The sequence below is a fragment of the Pseudopodoces humilis genome, chromosome 9 (genome assembly GCF_049639895.1).
Source record: "Pseudopodoces humilis isolate 2021_Gansu_Grassland_sample_001 chromosome 9, ASM4963989v1, whole genome shotgun sequence".
Taxonomy (NCBI): Eukaryota; Metazoa; Chordata; class Aves; order Passeriformes; family Paridae; genus Pseudopodoces; species Pseudopodoces humilis.
Genome location: NC_142208.1, coordinates 12050461 through 12068478, shown reverse-complemented (window position 1 = coordinate 12068478; position 18018 = coordinate 12050461). Strand labels below are relative to the sequence as shown.

Genomic DNA, 18018 nt, shown 5'->3' with positions numbered 1-18018 from the left:
GGGGAATGTAAAGATTACAGAATATGGTAGCTGTGTGTCCAAATGATGGATTCTGACTGGGACTTGTTGGCAGGACTCCCATTTTGGTCAATGGCAGCAGTGTGTCCTGTGTCCAAAGGCAGATCATACACTCATTTCTGTCAGAAAATCTGAGCATGTCTTGAGAGGAATTTGCAGCTGGAAGTCTCTTTGTTGGCTGAAACTAATAGTTCACATCTTTGGAAGGGTAGGAGGAAGCTTTTGAATTGTTAGCTGTTCTTTAGTCCTGAACACCACTTGATCTTGTTTGCTTACTGACTGCTGTATTTGAAAGGCAGTTTTGATAAAGTGGGGCTCCTGAAAGATTTGGAATGCAAAGTTTGAAACGGTGTCTGAAAGCAAATACCTCTTTATTATAAAGCACAGCAACACAGAAGACAAACTACAGCTGAGTATTGTTCACCCTGCACAAATTCTGGAAACACAAGCTTATTAAATGATTAGAAGGGCAATTGTTTATGACAACCACAGTTACATTCAGCTGTCTTCTGTCTTCACAGTGTTCAGCTGGTATCTGTATAGAGAAGAGTTGATGCAATTATTTTTGGTTATGAGATCAGGATCAATCTTTATGCATAAATCTAATTTAAAACATGAATCTTGCTACTCTAAAGTGAGGAATTGTCACTTTGAGTCACAAAATCATAGAAGGAAGGTCCGATCTGTAATTCTTGAGCAGTTTGGCAGTTGTTGCAAGATCCATCCGAGTAGTACTTGCTATAGATTTGCGGCAAATGTGCTGATTTCCACTTTAAATTCACTGCAGTGCTTTACTGGAATACTTTTCACTTTTACTGGAACACCCCCTTCCATTGCAGGGGAGTAACTTAATTGTTAACCTGTTAACTGCCCCTCACAGAAAACTTCAATGGATAGCAAAGTTGGGGAGGACATTATCAGTCATGGTGACCAGATACATACAGCCAACTGCAAGAAGCAAAAAGCAGCATAAACTCTACTGCTGTCTCCTTCCATCATCTCAGTGCACTGTAGTGTGCCCACTTTAAGCTACCTTAAATGAAAAAACAACCCAGCACTGACAAAACTGACTTCATAAACATGTCTGTGGATGCTTACATCTGTCCACAAGTGGTTTGTTTTCCATCAAGAGTGTCTCACCTTGTTAAATGCACTATTGATATTTAGGCAGAGGATGAAGAGCATAGAGCATTATAAGAAAGTGAGTAGAATAGGTGGTCTCATCCAACTAATTTCTGTTGTGGTTTAATTTATTCCAAAATCATTTATCCAGGAGCATGTTTTGTGTGAGGGGCTAATGTGTCAAAGTTGAATTTAGGATATCATAGTAGCAATACCTCCATTTTTTTTTTAAATTTTGTTGCTCTTCCTTATTTTCTTACACATGAAGCTAAAGAATCACAGGCTCTTAAATCTGAAAGGAAGCTTGAGCAAACTTCATCTGCCCTGCCATTCTAAGGTGAGTTGCTTTCTTTTCTCCCAGCCTTCTCTTCAGTGGTTGTTGAAATCTGATTTTTCAAACTGGACCCAGAATTGGCGTCCTGAGGCCCCCAGTTCTGAGCCCTTAGCTACCCTGAGCTGAATGAAGGATTTAGCTCACATCCTGAGAGAGAAAATATGGCATATTTAATAATAACATATGTAACCCTTTTTTTCAACATAGATTATACCGGACCAGATACTGACCATCAAAAATGTCTATCAGTGGAGTTCCTGGAATGGTGGGGATATTCAGTGTTGTCTCACTGATGATGTTGAGGAGTGATTTGACTTCTGATTCTAGGTGCTCCACAGTTTTTATTACCTTCTAATGGAAACAAGTGAGACAAATGGAGAAAGGAGGTAGTCAAAGGGTCAAGTGGAAGGAACTGCCCCAGATGTGTTTGCGGAAATGCAAACCTCATGTCCTTTAGTGCCAACAGCTAATTTAGTCTATAATGCGCATTGCACCTTTAAACATTTCTTGTGTTCTGCTGGCCTCTAGTGGCACCAAGTACTAGCACTTGGTTTTGCAAGAGTTAGGTTAAGGCACCCCTGTATAAAGAAGAATTTAACTTACTGGGGCTTTGCATTAGTTTGTTTTTAATTCTTTCTGTGAGAGAATTGAAATTTACTATATGCAATAAAAGAAACTGCATGGATGATGAGAGGAGCTGATGAGGTGGAAAGAACAGGGCTGGGACTAGAGCAAAAAAGAGGTAATGTTGCTATTTCAAAACCTCAGCATGGAGTTTGGGAACTACCCAGCTGAGAATAGTTAGCAGATATCTTGTGAGTGCTTAAGACACCAGGGAAAAAAAAAATCAAACTCTGCAGCTTTCCTAGAATCCCAGTCATAAAGCGCATTTAGCTCTTAAGTGTCAGCAGGGGTGAGCAGAAACTCCTCTATCATCACCTGCAGAACTCACATTTACCAATAAGCCAACGTGAAACTTTACAAATATTGATTCTGAGATTTTTAGATTAAAGGCACAGTTATAAACATTCTAGAAAAGGCTGATATATAATAAATTATTAATCAGTTTTTTGGAATTCATCAAGATTATATATTTCTGGTGGTAATGGTTTTATGGATAGTTATAAACTATGACATCTGAAAAAAAAAAAAAGTAGTCCAACCTTGACTAGAATTAAGTCAGGAAGGGACACTGTCTAGAAACATCCTTTTTCTTTGGTCAAAAGGATAGGGCAGAGGTCTGGTAAAGTTCAGGAGCCAGCACAATCCCTCTTACCTCTTCAATAATATCTAAGCGTTCATGGAGCATATGTTCATTACACCAGCTTCCTCTTTCCAAACTTCCAGGTGCCATACTGACAGGATCTGCAGCAGCTGGAAGTACAGACACAGTTAATTAGCAGAGGGCTAATAGCAGTTCTTGCCTTTCTGATTTCTGAAGTTGTATTTTGCATGCTACACGGCCTTGTTTATGAACCAAATGTAGAAATTGAACTTCTTTTCCAATAACTACAGCTGTGCCCTGGTGCAGTGAATGTCTCCTTGCCTGCACACATCATGTTGGTTGGAACAAGGTGTTTTCTCTTCCTACAGGTGTTTGTTTTGTTTATGTGTGTGTTTGTTTTACATAATCTATTTTTTCCTACCTGTGTAGGGTAAGTTTATAGGCTGTAACTCTGTCTCTCTTAAGTGTGAAGCCTAACTGTTGGGAAGATCTGCCTTGCACAACAGTTCCTTGTAGACTTTCTTCAGAAGCAGCTGGTATGGTAGAGCTTTGAAGAGTAGCTAAGCTTGTCCCCTTTCCAAATGGTTGCTGATGACGTCTGATGACAGAAAGTTGTCTCTAACAGTCTGACTTTGCAATGGGAAGGGAAACAATAAAAATGTGTACATTTGCTGACTTGTATATAGTGCTATATACAAAGTCACATATCTCTGACAGTTATCTGTGATTACCTCTCGGTACTCATGAGCTCTTGCTCTTTGAACTTTTCGTTTTGCTGGCTGTGCTCCATGAAAGGTCAGTCAGTAGCTGCTGGTGTCCATGCTTTAGTGGAGCCTGCTTCCTTTTCATAATTTCTTTGTAGCATTCAGTAACATTTACATTTTCACATGTGTGCAGAGGACTGTAATGGAATATTTTAAGCTGTGGTAAAGTGATAACATATCTTCCTGCATGTAAAGATAGGTTTTGCTCTTGTTTGATGCTTGAAGCAGCTATGATAATGAGGAAACAGAAGTAACTCATTGTTTGATTGTAACATTGTCATTGATTGTAACAAAGACAAAACTGAGCTTGTGTTACAATGATCAGTAAGACACACAAGAGCAGTAACTAACTCTGTCTTCAGTACTGCTCTGCCAGAACAGAGGTGTGGAACTGCTGCAGTGCTTCTCATCTCAAGGCTGTGCCAAGATTTCTGGAGTGTAGGTGTCAGGTGATGGCAAACACGTGTCAGTAAGGATCACTGCAGTTTGGGGGGGATGAGAGATGTACTCGGAGTTGGAATGACATCCTTGTAATTGGAGGGGGAGGACGGAGGGGAGGAGGGATTACGAGGTGACCTGACTTTCTGGGCATTATTTAGAAACTGGTTTGGCAGAGATTTGGTTGGGGTTTTTTTTAGTGCAGTCACCAGAAGGTGGTGCTGTTAGGACAGAATCCCAAAGGCTTCCTCTACCTGTTTACAGGAGAGTGCTGAAATACAGCAGGTATTTCAACACCAGCTGCTTTCCAGTTACCCTTTTTTTTCTCTTTGCTGCTAGTAGTGGTGGTTTATGAGTGTTGTTACTGTCTTAGTGGTCAGGTGAACGTGCTGTTTCGCAAAATTTTTGCTTCTTTGCATGTTTTTTTTATATCATGGTGTGGAGATACTGAAATTGTGCTGGCTGATTCTCTAGACAAGTGTTTGTAGGTGGGGAGGTTAGATATGATGGATGACAGTTCAAAGCACATGTATACATACCATGATAGGTAATGTATAGCCAATATAAGGTTGTCATGTCTTATTGTGAGCTTAGCAAAGCACTGCAAGGCTTTGTGTGCATCTAGAGAGCAAGGTAAAGGGAGACACTATGCTATGAGACACAGGACTCAGTAGGTCTTGGTTCCTTGGGTGGTGGGTTCCTCTCCTGATATGAGGGGAGACAACTTTCCACCACTTAAAGTGCATTGCTGCGTTATCAGCAGCAATGGGCGTACTGAAGGAGGACAAAGCATCTTGTTCTAGTTTGACAGGGCTGTAAGATTATCACTCAGAACCACAGAATTAGTGCAGTGCCCAAAAAATTTGATAAACAGGCCAAGCCTAAGTGTCTCGGGGAGCACCTGACAGCTGATGATAGCAAGGCTAAGAGTTAGTATAAGCAAAAGCATGTCTAGTTGTAGACCTCACAGTATGGAGCTGTGAGCTGTGAGAGGGCTGAGAAAGGAGAAACCCTCTCAGGACCTGTGTGTCCATGTCTTGTTAGTCACTTTCACACCAAAAAAGAGATGCTCAGGTTCTTGTGATTGCCCCTTCACCACCACGCCAGAACAGGCTAACTCAGCTGCTGCTGGCTGGCCAGCCAGTGCTTTGTCTGTGCAGATTTCTTTTTTCTGGCTTGGGGCTGTGGCTGCCCAAAACACTCATTGTTATTTTGTTGTCTGGCTTTAGCTGTTAAACTACAGCTTTATCTCTGGGATGGGCTGTTCACAGGACACATCCGGTCCCTTGTAAATACAGCACATATCTGGGTCACTGTGGTCGGGCAATTCAGCCAAAGCAGTAATTTCCATGTACTCAAAGAGAGCACATGGAATGTTGCTTATGAGCACTGCCCTTCTCTATTGCAACTGGTGAAGGAAAGGGACACAATCTGCCTTTGTCACTGACCTTACTCCAGGAGCATCTCTACTTCATGTAATAAATTCAGTCACTGTGTAAAGGAAGTGAAGAGTGGAAGGCTGCAAACTATGTAAGCAAGAGACTAATGACCTTTTAGGATACTTCCAGGTACTTATTTTCTGAGGTTACTGAAGAAACATTGTTTTAAATGTATATTGGAATTTTTACTTGTCTGTGTTTCAAAGCATGTGCATAAATACAGACAACTTTGGTAGAAAGTTTTGAAGCTTACTACTTTTAGAAGTGAAGTGTTCTTTGTATGCCATATAAATTACATATTTAATATGTGTGGGTGTTTGCAACTTTTGACAGCTTATGCAAGTGTATAGGAGGCATATTTCAATGTCTTAAATCTCTCATTTGAAACTTAATAGATTATTTCACGCAGACCCTTTTCACATTTCAGTACAGCAGAGAGAACATTACCTTTCAGTTAATGTCCCATCTGCAGATTTCCACCTGATATTTCTTGCAGGTGACATGTTTAGTTAAATTCTTGAAATCCATTCTATTTGATATCTAGAGTAGTTATTTTCCATCAAGAACCAGAAATCTCATGTTTGATATAAGAAAACTACTCATGCCTTATTTCCTCTGATTAAGTCCTCTGTGCTGCATTGATGATGCTCATAAATCAGGGTAGTTCCAACCACCCTGGGCTGTGATGCAGTCAGACACCAGCAGGGAAATGGAGCATCTCTGAACTGGTTGTTAATAAGGATCTGTTTAATAGAAGAACATGCTTAAAGTTTGAAAGAAGTAGCACCATGAAGAGTAACATCTATGTATCATGGTCAGCCTGACAGTACAAAGCTTGATCTTATAGCAAGAGAGAGAAAGAGCAAACTAAGAATCAGAACAGCCTTACTAAACAGACTAAGAGCAGCGATCTTAGATTGTCACTCAGTTAAGCTCTTCTGCCTCCTTTACATTTGATATATTCCCCCAACCCGCAAGATGTTGCTTCTCTGTGCTCCCTGACGAAGTTCCCTTCTAGGACTGTCAGGATTCTTTCTATCCAGATGCTGTTAAATGGTTCATTTTGATCATCCAAGTAGTTGCTAATGGTAAGCATCAGAATAAACCCAAGCAACTGCTTCTCTGCTGTCATTTTCTGTGGTTACTGGGACTGCCAGAACTGAAGTACGTGACCACGCAGATCTGGAAGGTCTTTTAAAGTATCCTTCCTAATGACACATTGCTGGTCCAAATGAAGTTACAGGCTTGATCTAGAAATTGCTAGGTTGGGTTCTTTGGTCTGCATTATAGAGAAGGTCAAGGTGAGTGACCACAGTGTTCTCCATTGGTCTTAAAACCTGCAAAATTATTTTGCCTCATTCTATGATCAGTGTGGTTTTGCAAGTTGACAGCAAGTTCTTGTTTGTGCTCAGTGGGAGGGGTAAAACAAAGCAGGCCACAAGCCAAGTGAAAAACATGGGAGATTAAAACAGGAACCAGATGGCAAATGAAGAAGCCTGAAAATGTGATAGAGCAAGGGGAATAAAGGAGAAAACATGTCTAACTCTTCAAGAAAATGTGCTGTGCTGTGTGTTTTTGTTTGCACTGACTTAGGTTTAGTAGTATAATTTTATTCCCGGAGCATGTAGGATAAGGTGGCCAGATAGCCCTTGATAAGAAAAGGAATGGTGGTAGTAATGATTTATGTTCCAACAGGAAAAAGGTCATGAGCTGGAGGATCAAATTCAAATGATGAATCCACTAACCAGTTTGGGAGGAATGCAACAGACTTCTGAATGGACTTGCTGGTCCTTGCTTAAATTATTTTTTTTCTCTAAATATAAAGTTTTGGATTCCACTTGGAAATTTGCATGTAACTTTGAAATGGTACAAGAAATCATATGATTTTCAAAAGTGATTGGTGAAGATAACTTGCAGCTGAATTCAGGAAAGATTTAGTTGATTTGAACCTTAATTGATACTAATAAATATCGGTACTAGTGCTTTCAGACCATAAATTATGTTAAGCTAAAACTGTTAGTCATATTTCATTTTGGGGGCTGTTCTTCAAGGCATCAGAGTTAGTTTCCAGTAATGTCAGCTCTTAATTAATCACATTGGCACCCTTGGGTATAGAGGTACTGAATTAACTTCCTGTGTCGTTACCAGTTTCATTATCAGCATCCCCAAATTCATTTTAAGCAGTGATATATAACTCAAGTCATATCAAATTATATTGTTCGGACATCAAAAATAATTGATTTGGATATCAAGTGTTGTATTTAAAATGTTTTTTAGGGCACAGATTCCCTTCAAGTTCTTAGCCACTCAGAAGCATATCTTTAACTGGACATTGAGCATCTTTCTGGATGTAATCCATAAAACACTAATGCTTAGCTGTGATTTAGATGCCTCTGATCTTTTTAGAGTTTAGTTTCTATTTTCTTAAAGATAAAGGAATTCTTACCTTTAGTGATTGCAATAAAGACTGCAGGAATTGTTATAAATACATGAAATTCCATAGCAACTTACATGCTGCTATATGCTTCACACTGGAGGCAACTGCATGGGTTTGCTTATATTTACATGGAAATATATATACATATACATATAAATATTTAAATGTACACACCTTTACTAGGCTCTAGCTTTTATGGCAGAATGACAAGGCAAATTTCATACCGGGTAAATATGGTCTATCCAAAGTGGGAGATGGAAAGCAGGCATTGTGTATTAGACAGTAAACTGACAGTATAGGAAGATCTGAAATTTAGGAGTTGTGGGAAGATTTTGTTGTTGTTTTTGTTTGTTTGGTTTGTTTTTTGTTTTAATTTCAAGAAGGTACATAGAAAGTTTTTAATGCCTGATTAGGGATTACTCTGTTATCTATACATTCGTTGAATACTTCAACTGCTGCCTGAATGTCAAGTCTTGGGAAGGTTTCAAACATGATACAAAAACCAAGGGATTTCTCTGGTATCCAAGATTTATGGTCCTCCAATAAGGGAAACATCCAGAAGTTAGTTTCTTCCATGAAATCAATTACTTTTAATATTAATTTTAGTAGCTAAATAACCATATCAGAAGGTCAAATTCCAAAATTGCAGACCTGGTTCATACTCTCTTTATCAAGGTGTAGAATATGCTACTATGAATATTACTTCAGATCCTACATCAGTTAAGGTTGTACTTGTTTTAATTCTTTTTTACCTGAAAGAGAAGGAGCAAAGGGAGAATCTCATGGGTTGTGGAATATATTAATGAAGGTGGTCAGATACCAGCCTACGAGGCCTCACATCTCTACCTAGTCTATCCCATCCACCTGTGGGTGGGACTTTGTGTCACAGTGTGTTCTGGTCCAACCGTACATCACTTGTGCTTGTCAAATGTGCAAAACCAGAAATGGGACCTCATAGCAATTGTTCCTGACTAGTTAGCATGTATTTCTGAGTAAAACTACTTCATTTACAGCAGCTTTTGCTATTGTGACCCATGTAATTCTCATTTCATAAGGGGATCCATCTCTCACTCACCCAGCAGTGGAGATTGAGGGAGTGCACAGGGCCAGGGATAGTTTGTACTTCCAGTTGGTGTTTTTTTTAAGGCACAGAAAAATCTGGCCCCCTGCCATGGCTATGTGCCAGAAGCAAAATTGCTACTTGAAAAGCTACTTTCCTTTTTCTGCTATTTGACCATATCTGTGACTGTAAGAAGCACTTAAGTTTTGTGTATTTTCATTGAAAGGAAGAAGGATAGCAATTAAAAGTTCCTGTGAGGGAGCTATTGGCTTGGCGCGTGTTTTCAGCATGCTGGTCTTCTGAACAAGCAGTGCAAGTTTTCCTGCACTTGCTGCTGTGATGGAAACTGACTACAGGGAATTGGACTGATAAGAGACACGAGCCACGTAATTAGCAGGTACGTTACTCTAATTCAGGCTGTGTCTTACAATGATGCTTTGGGCTGCAGAAAAATTTGCCTTTATTATGTATTTATTTCTGTGTGAGTATATCTTTGTTATGGAAACTAAGGCTAAATGTTAGGAGGATTATGGCTAGAAGCTGTGTCAGGACACACCTGTGTGTAGAGAAGGGGAAGCTGTTTAGGAAGAAGAGGAGCTGTGTCTTAGTATACATAAAGAATCCAGTTGTGCAGAATTAGTGGGCTTAAGGCTGGCTTGAGAGTGGAGGATGTGAGATAAATGAATAATGGATGCCACCATCAATTTGAAGATAACCACTGGTATCAGGGATAAAGAGTTTCTCAATTCTCTGAGGACATGGCTTTTAGTCTGTGTTTAGTAATAGAAACTGGTCAGGGGGAGTGGGTGAGGTGAGTCTGTGACTAATTAGCTCTGTATTGTGTAGTTTTCATATGTCTAAGTCATGGTAGAAATATATAAGAAATAAATGGGAACAATAGAAATAATAATAGATAAATAAGTACAATGAAAGAATATAATTTTAGGGTTTTTTCTAATATCTAAACAAATTTAAGAACTTGCTTGAAGTTATATTTTCTCTTGGCAGACAGTTCATGCATTGTGCAGCAGCTCAGGAAGTAGAATAGTGGGAGAGAATATTTATATATATATTCAGAGATAATATATATATTCACACGTATACATACATACACAGTAGATCCTGACATTCAGGCCTGGGACTTACATCTGCTTCAAGCAGAGCAGATCAGCTGTTCTTATGAATAGAGCCACATCCTGCAGATGGACAATAGGAGTCCTATATTTCTAAACTCCTGATTTTTTGGGGGCATTTGAAACTAACTTTTACTTTGCATTTGGGGGTTACAAAGTTCACAGAACTTAAATTCCTTTTAATAAACATAAGAAAACACAGGGCTTTACAGATGTATAAAATCTCTTTATAAAAGGCTCACTTCTGTACTGAACCATGATCTCCAGATACCTCACAGTCTTAAAAACCACAGTTATTTCAGGGTACACTTTATTGGAAACTTTTTCTCCTTCTTTGTTGGAGCTCTGAGGTGGGTTCTGCAAAGCCTACAATCCTGGTGCTGGAGACACTAATACTGATAGGTTTCCATAAGGATAAAAAATACCTATAACATGGAGTATAGGTTAAACCATTATTAATTTGTTGGTAAGATAAATATGAGTCCAAGTCTGCTCTAAAATAGGATAGCTATCATAAGTTTTTTTCTGTGGCTTTAATTCTACAATGCAGTAGCAGTAGTTTAATTTCCTGGAGAAAAAAACGCTCCTCTGTGATAATGCAAATGGTCAATTTGGGGCAGAATCTGACTGTTCTTAAAGGATTTTTTTCCCCAGTTTCTAGACACTGGTTCAGCTTATAGATCTTCCCAGCTTTGATATTGCATGTGAGCATCAGAGGATTCAAAAGATCTTGAGAATTCAAGGAACGTTAGGTGAATGAAGAAAAGCATTCATACACTTGGTTTACTTTAGCTTGTATTTAAAACCGAGTGGATCTCGTGCTGTTTGCGAGCGAACCCCGCCGCGGTGTGGAGCAGCAGTGCCTGCGCTGGGAGCTCTCTGTCCTCTCTCGGTGGCCGGAGCGCCCCACTAATGATGGCCCTGCTTGCCAGCTACGTGCTGACCTGAGAGCTCTGGCTCACCTCTCTGCCACGCATAAACATGGAGCAAAATCTCTGCTGCTGGGGTGCCACGCCCCTCAGAAACATCCGCCTGGATGTTTTTGTTAGAATAGAAACACGTTTAAATGGGGCAGGTATTGTGCTCCAGGCTACATTTGAGCAGCACCCCACCGATTAACCTGGCGCTGGCAGCAAAGCACTATAAACTGCGGCAGGAGCACATGGTTGCATCCAGAAGGGCCCCCGTGCCAGCCTCTTCTCCTGAATGATTTGGAGGCTGACCTCTTTGAATTTGAGATTGTTTCTATTAATTGAAATTTAATTAAAGCGTAAATTCCAGTTTCGCTGAATAATTTTTAAGAGGAACCCTTGGGAGTAAGGATGGGGGGGATCTGCAAGGGAATCAGGTCATGTTCCCCAACTCAAGGGTAGCAGAGGGAAAGTGAGGATGGCTTTTTTAAGCCTTCAGTCAGGCAGGGTGCTCCCCTGGCCATGACAGACACAAAATTTCTCATTTTGCATGAGGTACACCACTAAGATCATAAACATGGTTTGCTGACTGAGTAGCTGCCACCTGGCATGATACTGGGTGCTAGTCTCTGCTGCAGTTATTATTGAAGTGCTATTCTGATTAACTGGATTTTATCTGAGTTTGCAAATGATTTGAGGTTAAAACCGTACTTTAATGGGAATAGACAAAGCCTTTAAATTTTTTTTCTTTAATTTCACATTTATTTTGGTGAAGCTCACAAAACTCACAAGAGGACAGTGTATTCTTGTGGAGTGAAAACAAGTTAGAGTGCTCCTGCTGTTGCATTGATATTTCAGTTTGTCACTGAGATAAACCTCACAAAGCCAGTTAAGCAGGAGGGAGTCAGGGCAAGGAAGGGTGACTAGAACTTGGGGGCAGAAGGGACTAACAGTCTTTCAGGAAATGTTTTGAATGTAATAGGATCTTACTACCCTGCCATGAAATACAACTACTGTGTTGTCAAGAAAGTAGGACCAGAGGGAAAATAAAGCTGAGCCTCAGCTAGCAGAAAAGATGCAGTACAAACAGGCTGGGCAGCCAGGTTTGTGGTTACATAGGGACTGTAAACCCTTGAACTAGCCAAAGTGAATAGCTTTCAGTCACACTACAATGTGATTACAGGTTATTCAGCACTAATCTCTTGTTAATGAAAGTAGAATTCAGATGCAGACTTATCAGATGTTCTCTGTTCTCACAAGACTTTTGGAGAAATCATTATGTACTTCAAAATCTCAGGAATAAGCAATGAAAAGCAGAAGAAATAAAATTGTGATGCTGTTACCAGGAAATTTTAAAAGAAGGCTTTGAATGAAGGAGAATCTTTCTCTAATCACCTTGAACTTTCCAAGTGGATTAGTGTGATATTAATACAGCTGCCAGAACAGTAATTCAGAGCTCTGTCTGCAGCACCTCAATGTGGTTCTAAATTTCTGAATGTAGAGTGATACTATCTCCTGTAAGAAGTAAAAAATCTCTACCAAAGCAATATGCCTACAGGAGAGAATTTAATGTCACAAAAATGGAGCTTTACCTCTTAAAATCAATACGCCCACAGAATTTTGACACATACCTGTGTCACCTTCACATAAAATGCATAGAGAAATTAAGCAATTATTTGCTTCCCTCTCCCACCCCAAGCAAAGGCTTTGACCATATTAAGATTAAGCTATTGTTTCTGCTTTGCAAGTTCAGAGTCACTTACCTAAAGGATCTTGGTCCTGCAGGACTAGAACAAATGCCAGTGCCCAGAGGAAAAGCATGGCTTCAGCCTGTCCGGGCTCTGCCGTAGCTGTGCTGGAGAGCCCTGCAGCCTCCCTCCCTCCCCGGCTTCCTATCCACTCCTCGTCCAGCCCTTCGTGCTGAGGTTTAGCCAGAGTTAGGCGGAAATATGCCCAGCCTGAGCCAAGATTCTTAAGCTGTTCTCTTCTGCTTCCCTCCTTTTAAAAACACCCTTCCAGCTCCATGCACAGCCCAGCTATCCAGGCAAGCTGGAAGTAGCCCAGGCTCCCCAAAGTTATTTTTTTATGCTCGTATTTATTTACACAGATTACAATGGCATGCGATGAAAAACTTTGGATCCTGTAAATGCAGCAAGCGGGGCAAGGAAAGGAAGGGGAAAAGGAGGAGGAAGGGATGTTTCTTTCCCTGTAGAACTTCATCTGGAGCAGGCAAAGCAGGAACATTGGAAAACACCGTATCTTTAGATCTTGTGAGCTTACAGGGTTTTTTCCATTTTATGATCTTTTTGAAGAGCGCAGAAGCATCTTCCTCAGGCAGTACAATATGTGGCAGTCTTGTGGGAGGTAGCAAGTGTCTGTGGTGCTTTATGTTTGGACAGTATCATAGGATCTCCTGAGGAGCCATCTGAGATCTTCTTGGTTTGGCAGGGTTTTAAAATTGGTTGGGCTTGGTAACATCACATGCAAAAATAGCGCTACTCATGGTAGCCTGGCAACGTGTGTGACTTTTAGCAGGATCTTGGAAGAACATTGTTTGTCCTGCAGGTTCCTGGGTGTTGACTGGATAAGCATCAATCTTTGTCCCCTCTAGGCTGGTGTTAAAATATTTAAGGTATCTCCTTCCTGGTATTGTTCCTCATATTCATTTGAGTTATCTTTTTCCAAACTATTGTAAGAAAAAATGAGAGGCCAGTAAGGCATTCTACTTAATCCTAAGGGCCGTTGTTCAGGACAGATGGTGTTTTAACCATTGAAAACAAACCCCTGCAAACTAAAACAGATTTCCTTGGTCTTTACCACCTCCCTAGCAGTCAAAAAATCAAGTTATTTTAATATCTGAAAATGATCCTGTAGAGATGCTACCTTACAGTTCAAAGTAGAATCATCCTCAGTGATTCCTGTAAAAAGTTAGATTGTAACCTCAGTTGCAAGGCAAAATAGCATTAGTAACAGAGATTCTGTGACTGGAATTTAGCTGATAATTTTGATGAGACATAGAACAACCTCAGTGTTTATTAAGCCCTTGGGGTTGGTTTGAATAAGTTAACACTTTTATGAAACAAAAAATTAAATTAGTTATGAAAATTGGAGTGGCAGTGATTTTCTGGGTGTTTTGGCTTGAACCGCTATGATTATGCATGCTAAAAACTTACATAAATCTTAATTTTCTTATTAACAGGTCCCGAGAGGGGAACTGCAAAAGGTAACAGTGAGTCTACCCTCAGTTTTACCCTGTGTTTCAGTATGAGATGCTGATGTGGGAGGCTGTGATTTTTGAAGTGATACATTATTTGTGTGGTGTCTGTCTTTGAAGGGAGGGGACTGGGGAGCAGAGGAAGAATATTTATGAATAGTTGGCTGCTGTTTTCTGAATGTGTTTGTCCTTTGCCTCTGTCCTTCTTTAAGCAGAATCACCCAGTGCATTCTCTGTATTGCAAAGGGAGACTGTTCATGGAGGATTTCTGCAAGCTCTCTCTGCCATCCTCTATGCCACACACTAAAAAGCAATGAACATTCATTGAAACAGTTTTCCCTTCGAAACAGTGTAAAAAATATGGCAATTTCCATTCCACACCACCTTTGCTGAGGCCACTCACCTCCTTTACATTACCCATTTCCTTGAGGTTCCTCCTGAATTGCTCTCAAGCTCCTGGAACAGTTCAGGCCCTCTAAGGCACTTGCTGCATATTTTTGCATACTGTGTTATGTTTGAGTATACTGAGGTGCTGGTCTGATAGCCATGGAGAACTAAACAAAATAGTGTGGGTTTTCTCTAGTATTATCCTCCAGGGGTTGTTTCTGTAATCAGAGAGTCGTTTTTTCCACTGCAGGGAAATACAGCCAGAAGGAATATTTCTGCCAAGTGGGATTCTGCTTTTCAGTAGGACTACCTGTCCTGAGATTTTTGGTCATCTTGGTTAATTACCTCAGATTGTTTTTGTAATTTATAAATACTCAGAAGGAAGCTGCAGGGTAAGACAAATGGCAACTAAAGTACAAAAAATATGGGTGTTGTCACACCCATTAAATTGTAAAGCAGTTTTTTCAGAAGACAGAAGATGTGAGAGCAGAAGAAAGAAAATGTTGCAAACACACTTGTGCTCTGAGAATTTAGTCAGTAACTGATTGTCATCAGAGAAAGCATTCTTTAGCACGTTCATCTTGGAAATGGCCATATATGAGAACACAATGAGATCATATGAATGTAGGTTTGCACAAAATCCAGCTGTTGAGATGTTCCCAAGATACTGGCAGCCAAAAAAAGCATACCAGTGAATAGGGATGTGAATTCATGCCAGCAGGCAGTTTGGTGAAAGGGAGAGCAAACATAAGGATTAAGGCTATTTTGGGAGGTGCTTTTTTGTTTGTTTTTGGTACAGTCTTTCTGTATCTCTTTCTTGGACTAGTTAAGTGCTTGGCAAAAACAATAAATAACTGCACAATGATCCCACAGGGTGCATAGGGAGAAGGAATGAACTAAATAAAGGGTATAAGTTGTCAGAGGACATATGTGCTGTGTGAAAAAAACACATTGTTATTGGGCATGAAATCCTGCAGCATGGGCTGACAAAGGATATATCTGAACAAACTCTTGGGACTTTATGTGAAACACAGAGAAAATTAAGTGGAGATTACTTCAGGAGACAAAAATATGGTAGGAAACCAATCTTTGTAGTGAGAGGAAAATGCCTTACCCTGAAGAGAAGGAAATGAAAGAGTATAATCACCATCCTGGATTTAACCCTGGTGGATGATGAAATCAGTGCATGGTTTGGTGTAGCCTGCCTACCTGCCCCTGAGAGAAGATTCATCTCCATTAGAGGCTGTGGAGGTACCTTAGGCTCTCGTCACAGGCTTAACTTCTGTCAGCTGCTCATGACCAGAAGTTCTTGCTACTTGGAGGCTGTTGAATACCTAATGTAAATTGAGACTTGTTACATGATCCATTTGGAGGAGGTCACTTACTTTCACTCTCTTAATTCATTTGGTTTCTGACTGCTTGGTTGGAACAGCTGTTGAACAGATGCAGAAGTAGAATTTTATTACCTGGAGAGGCTGATCTGTGCAGAGCAGGTATGCAGCCTTTGGGCTGCTTCTCAGGGAAGCAGAAATTTGCTCTGCAGCAGTACTTCTGTTTGGTGAACAGATGAAGGGCCTCTTGCAGTGGTGATTTCATTAGAATGAGGTAGACATTGCCATTTAAAGCTTTGGCTAGCAGTGATTCCTAGCACACATTCCTGGCAGTCTCCACAGAGCCTCCATGCCTCTGTTGTTCATGGGGCAGCCTCAGTTGGAGTTTCAGGTCTTATGGCTGCAGCCTTGAATGTTCTCCATGTTCTGTGCCAATGCAAGCCCCTCTCTGGTCTGTTGTATATCAACTTGTACTCCTGTTTATTATCTCGATTTGCAGGGAACATCAAAAAGTGTCAAGTTCTCCTGCTATTTTCATAGGGGCATAATCGCTGATGCAGTTAAAAGCCCATATCACATGGTTCATAGTGTGAAGCGCTGTGAAGATCAGCTCTGTCTCTGCCCTCCCTGGAGAGGTTAACAAGCGTGTGTGTCATGGAGCAGACAACTCTGATCCAGCCTTCTTCCAAACAATACATTTTGTGCTACGCCTAATGCCAGTAGTGAGTCAGCTACAGGAATTGACTCTCTGGTGTCATCTTGGTGCCAGCACACTAGGCTGGATTCTGTTTGCCAGCATTAGGTAAGCATCCCATGGCTTCAGGCTGTTTTCAGTCTGTGGCTTCAGCTTCCTGAGCAATGATCCACGAGGAAACTGAATCAGAGAGCTGAAGGAAAAGGTGGGTCACATGGAATATTAGTGAATTATGTTGTTTGTTTTGTATTTTTAACTAGTTATGTCCTTTCATTTGATAGATTTCAGGCATTTTATGAAGCCTAGCCATGCCTCAGAAACCCTATGAAATATGATATGCAGTGTGCCACCCATTTTAGTGAAAAGAAACCTTTGTCCTTAGAAAACTGGTTTAACTATATTCCCAGCACAATTAGTGATTCAGGAATAGACTTCTGACTCCCAGTCTTGTATTGCATAAATGGTGATCTGATATTTGCTATATTTTCTATTGCAGAAGGTTGTGGCCCATTGGTGTTGTAACTTTACGTGCACCCGTTTGCGTCAGATAAAAATGGGAAATAGACCTGTGAGTCTGTGGTGGATAATATTCCAGGAAAATAATAAGGGGGAAGTGCTTGATTATTCCCAAATTACAATTACTCAGCTAGTGTCTTTAGCAGATTGGTATTGCAAACCACACCAATTAAATGAGATAATTACTTGCAACTGAAGCCACAATTTTGTTCCATGAAGAACCTGCTAATATCTGAGAAGCTATTCATGTGTTGAGTAGCACCTTGCTGAACAGGAGTCATGACAAACAGCAGTGTAGCAAAGGTCTGTTACTTAACAGCTACATTCCTTTCTCCATTAGGAAGGCATCAGCCATGTGTGTGAAGCCTTTAAATATAGGTAGTGTTTGCCATATGAGTGGAGATTCCTAACAAAACAGAGAAAGAGCTGGAAATTAATACCATTTTTGCTTGCCACTTAGCGTGCTCCCCTTTCCTCTTAATTACCACAAGGTCATGGAGACATGCAAGGGGAAGAATGACTTGCCAGAGAGAGAAGCCAAGCTAATCGCTCCACTGCCATTTCTCTGAAAATTTACAGTATGTGTATAATTTTAAAGCCAATGCAATAAAAATCCCTGGTTAAAATTCCTTTTAAAATATGTGTGTGAGTAAATATACAATACTGTAGCAGGGTGATAGTAGTTCCTTTGTTATTACAGATCCCTTACGTCTTTAGCTGCAATTTTTCTTCAAACATGCTTCCAGTACATGTTTCCAGGCAGAGACTGAACAAGAATGCATATGAATTTTTTTCATCCTGCTGCCTGTGTAGTTAATCATATGATGGATCCTGTCCAACAAGATTCTCCACCAGTACAGCTAGTTATTACTATATGGTACTGGCTTCTCACCTCTTTAATTCCAGCTGAAAAACTGCATTAAAAGACAACATAAATACTTTCATAATGCCACTACTTAATAGAAGAATTTGTGGTAGTTGACACAGGGAATTAG

General features: G+C 40.3%; 1 protein-coding gene across 1 annotated transcript; it reads right to left on the bottom strand.

Annotated features, from left to right (window-relative positions):
• Positions 1–372: 372 nt before the first annotated feature.
• Positions 373–12822, bottom strand: PLAC9 (placenta associated 9). Its single transcript, XM_005520820.3, has 4 exons — positions 12645–12822; positions 2751–2848; positions 1705–1825; positions 373–553 (listed from the first exon to the last, which is right to left on the bottom strand). The coding sequence occupies exons 1-4, from the start codon at positions 12700–12702 to the stop codon at positions 543–545; spliced, it is 288 nt and encodes a 95-aa protein (XP_005520877.3). The 5' UTR covers positions 12703–12822; the 3' UTR covers positions 373–542.
• Between the last annotated feature and the right edge of the window lie 5196 nt (positions 12823–18018).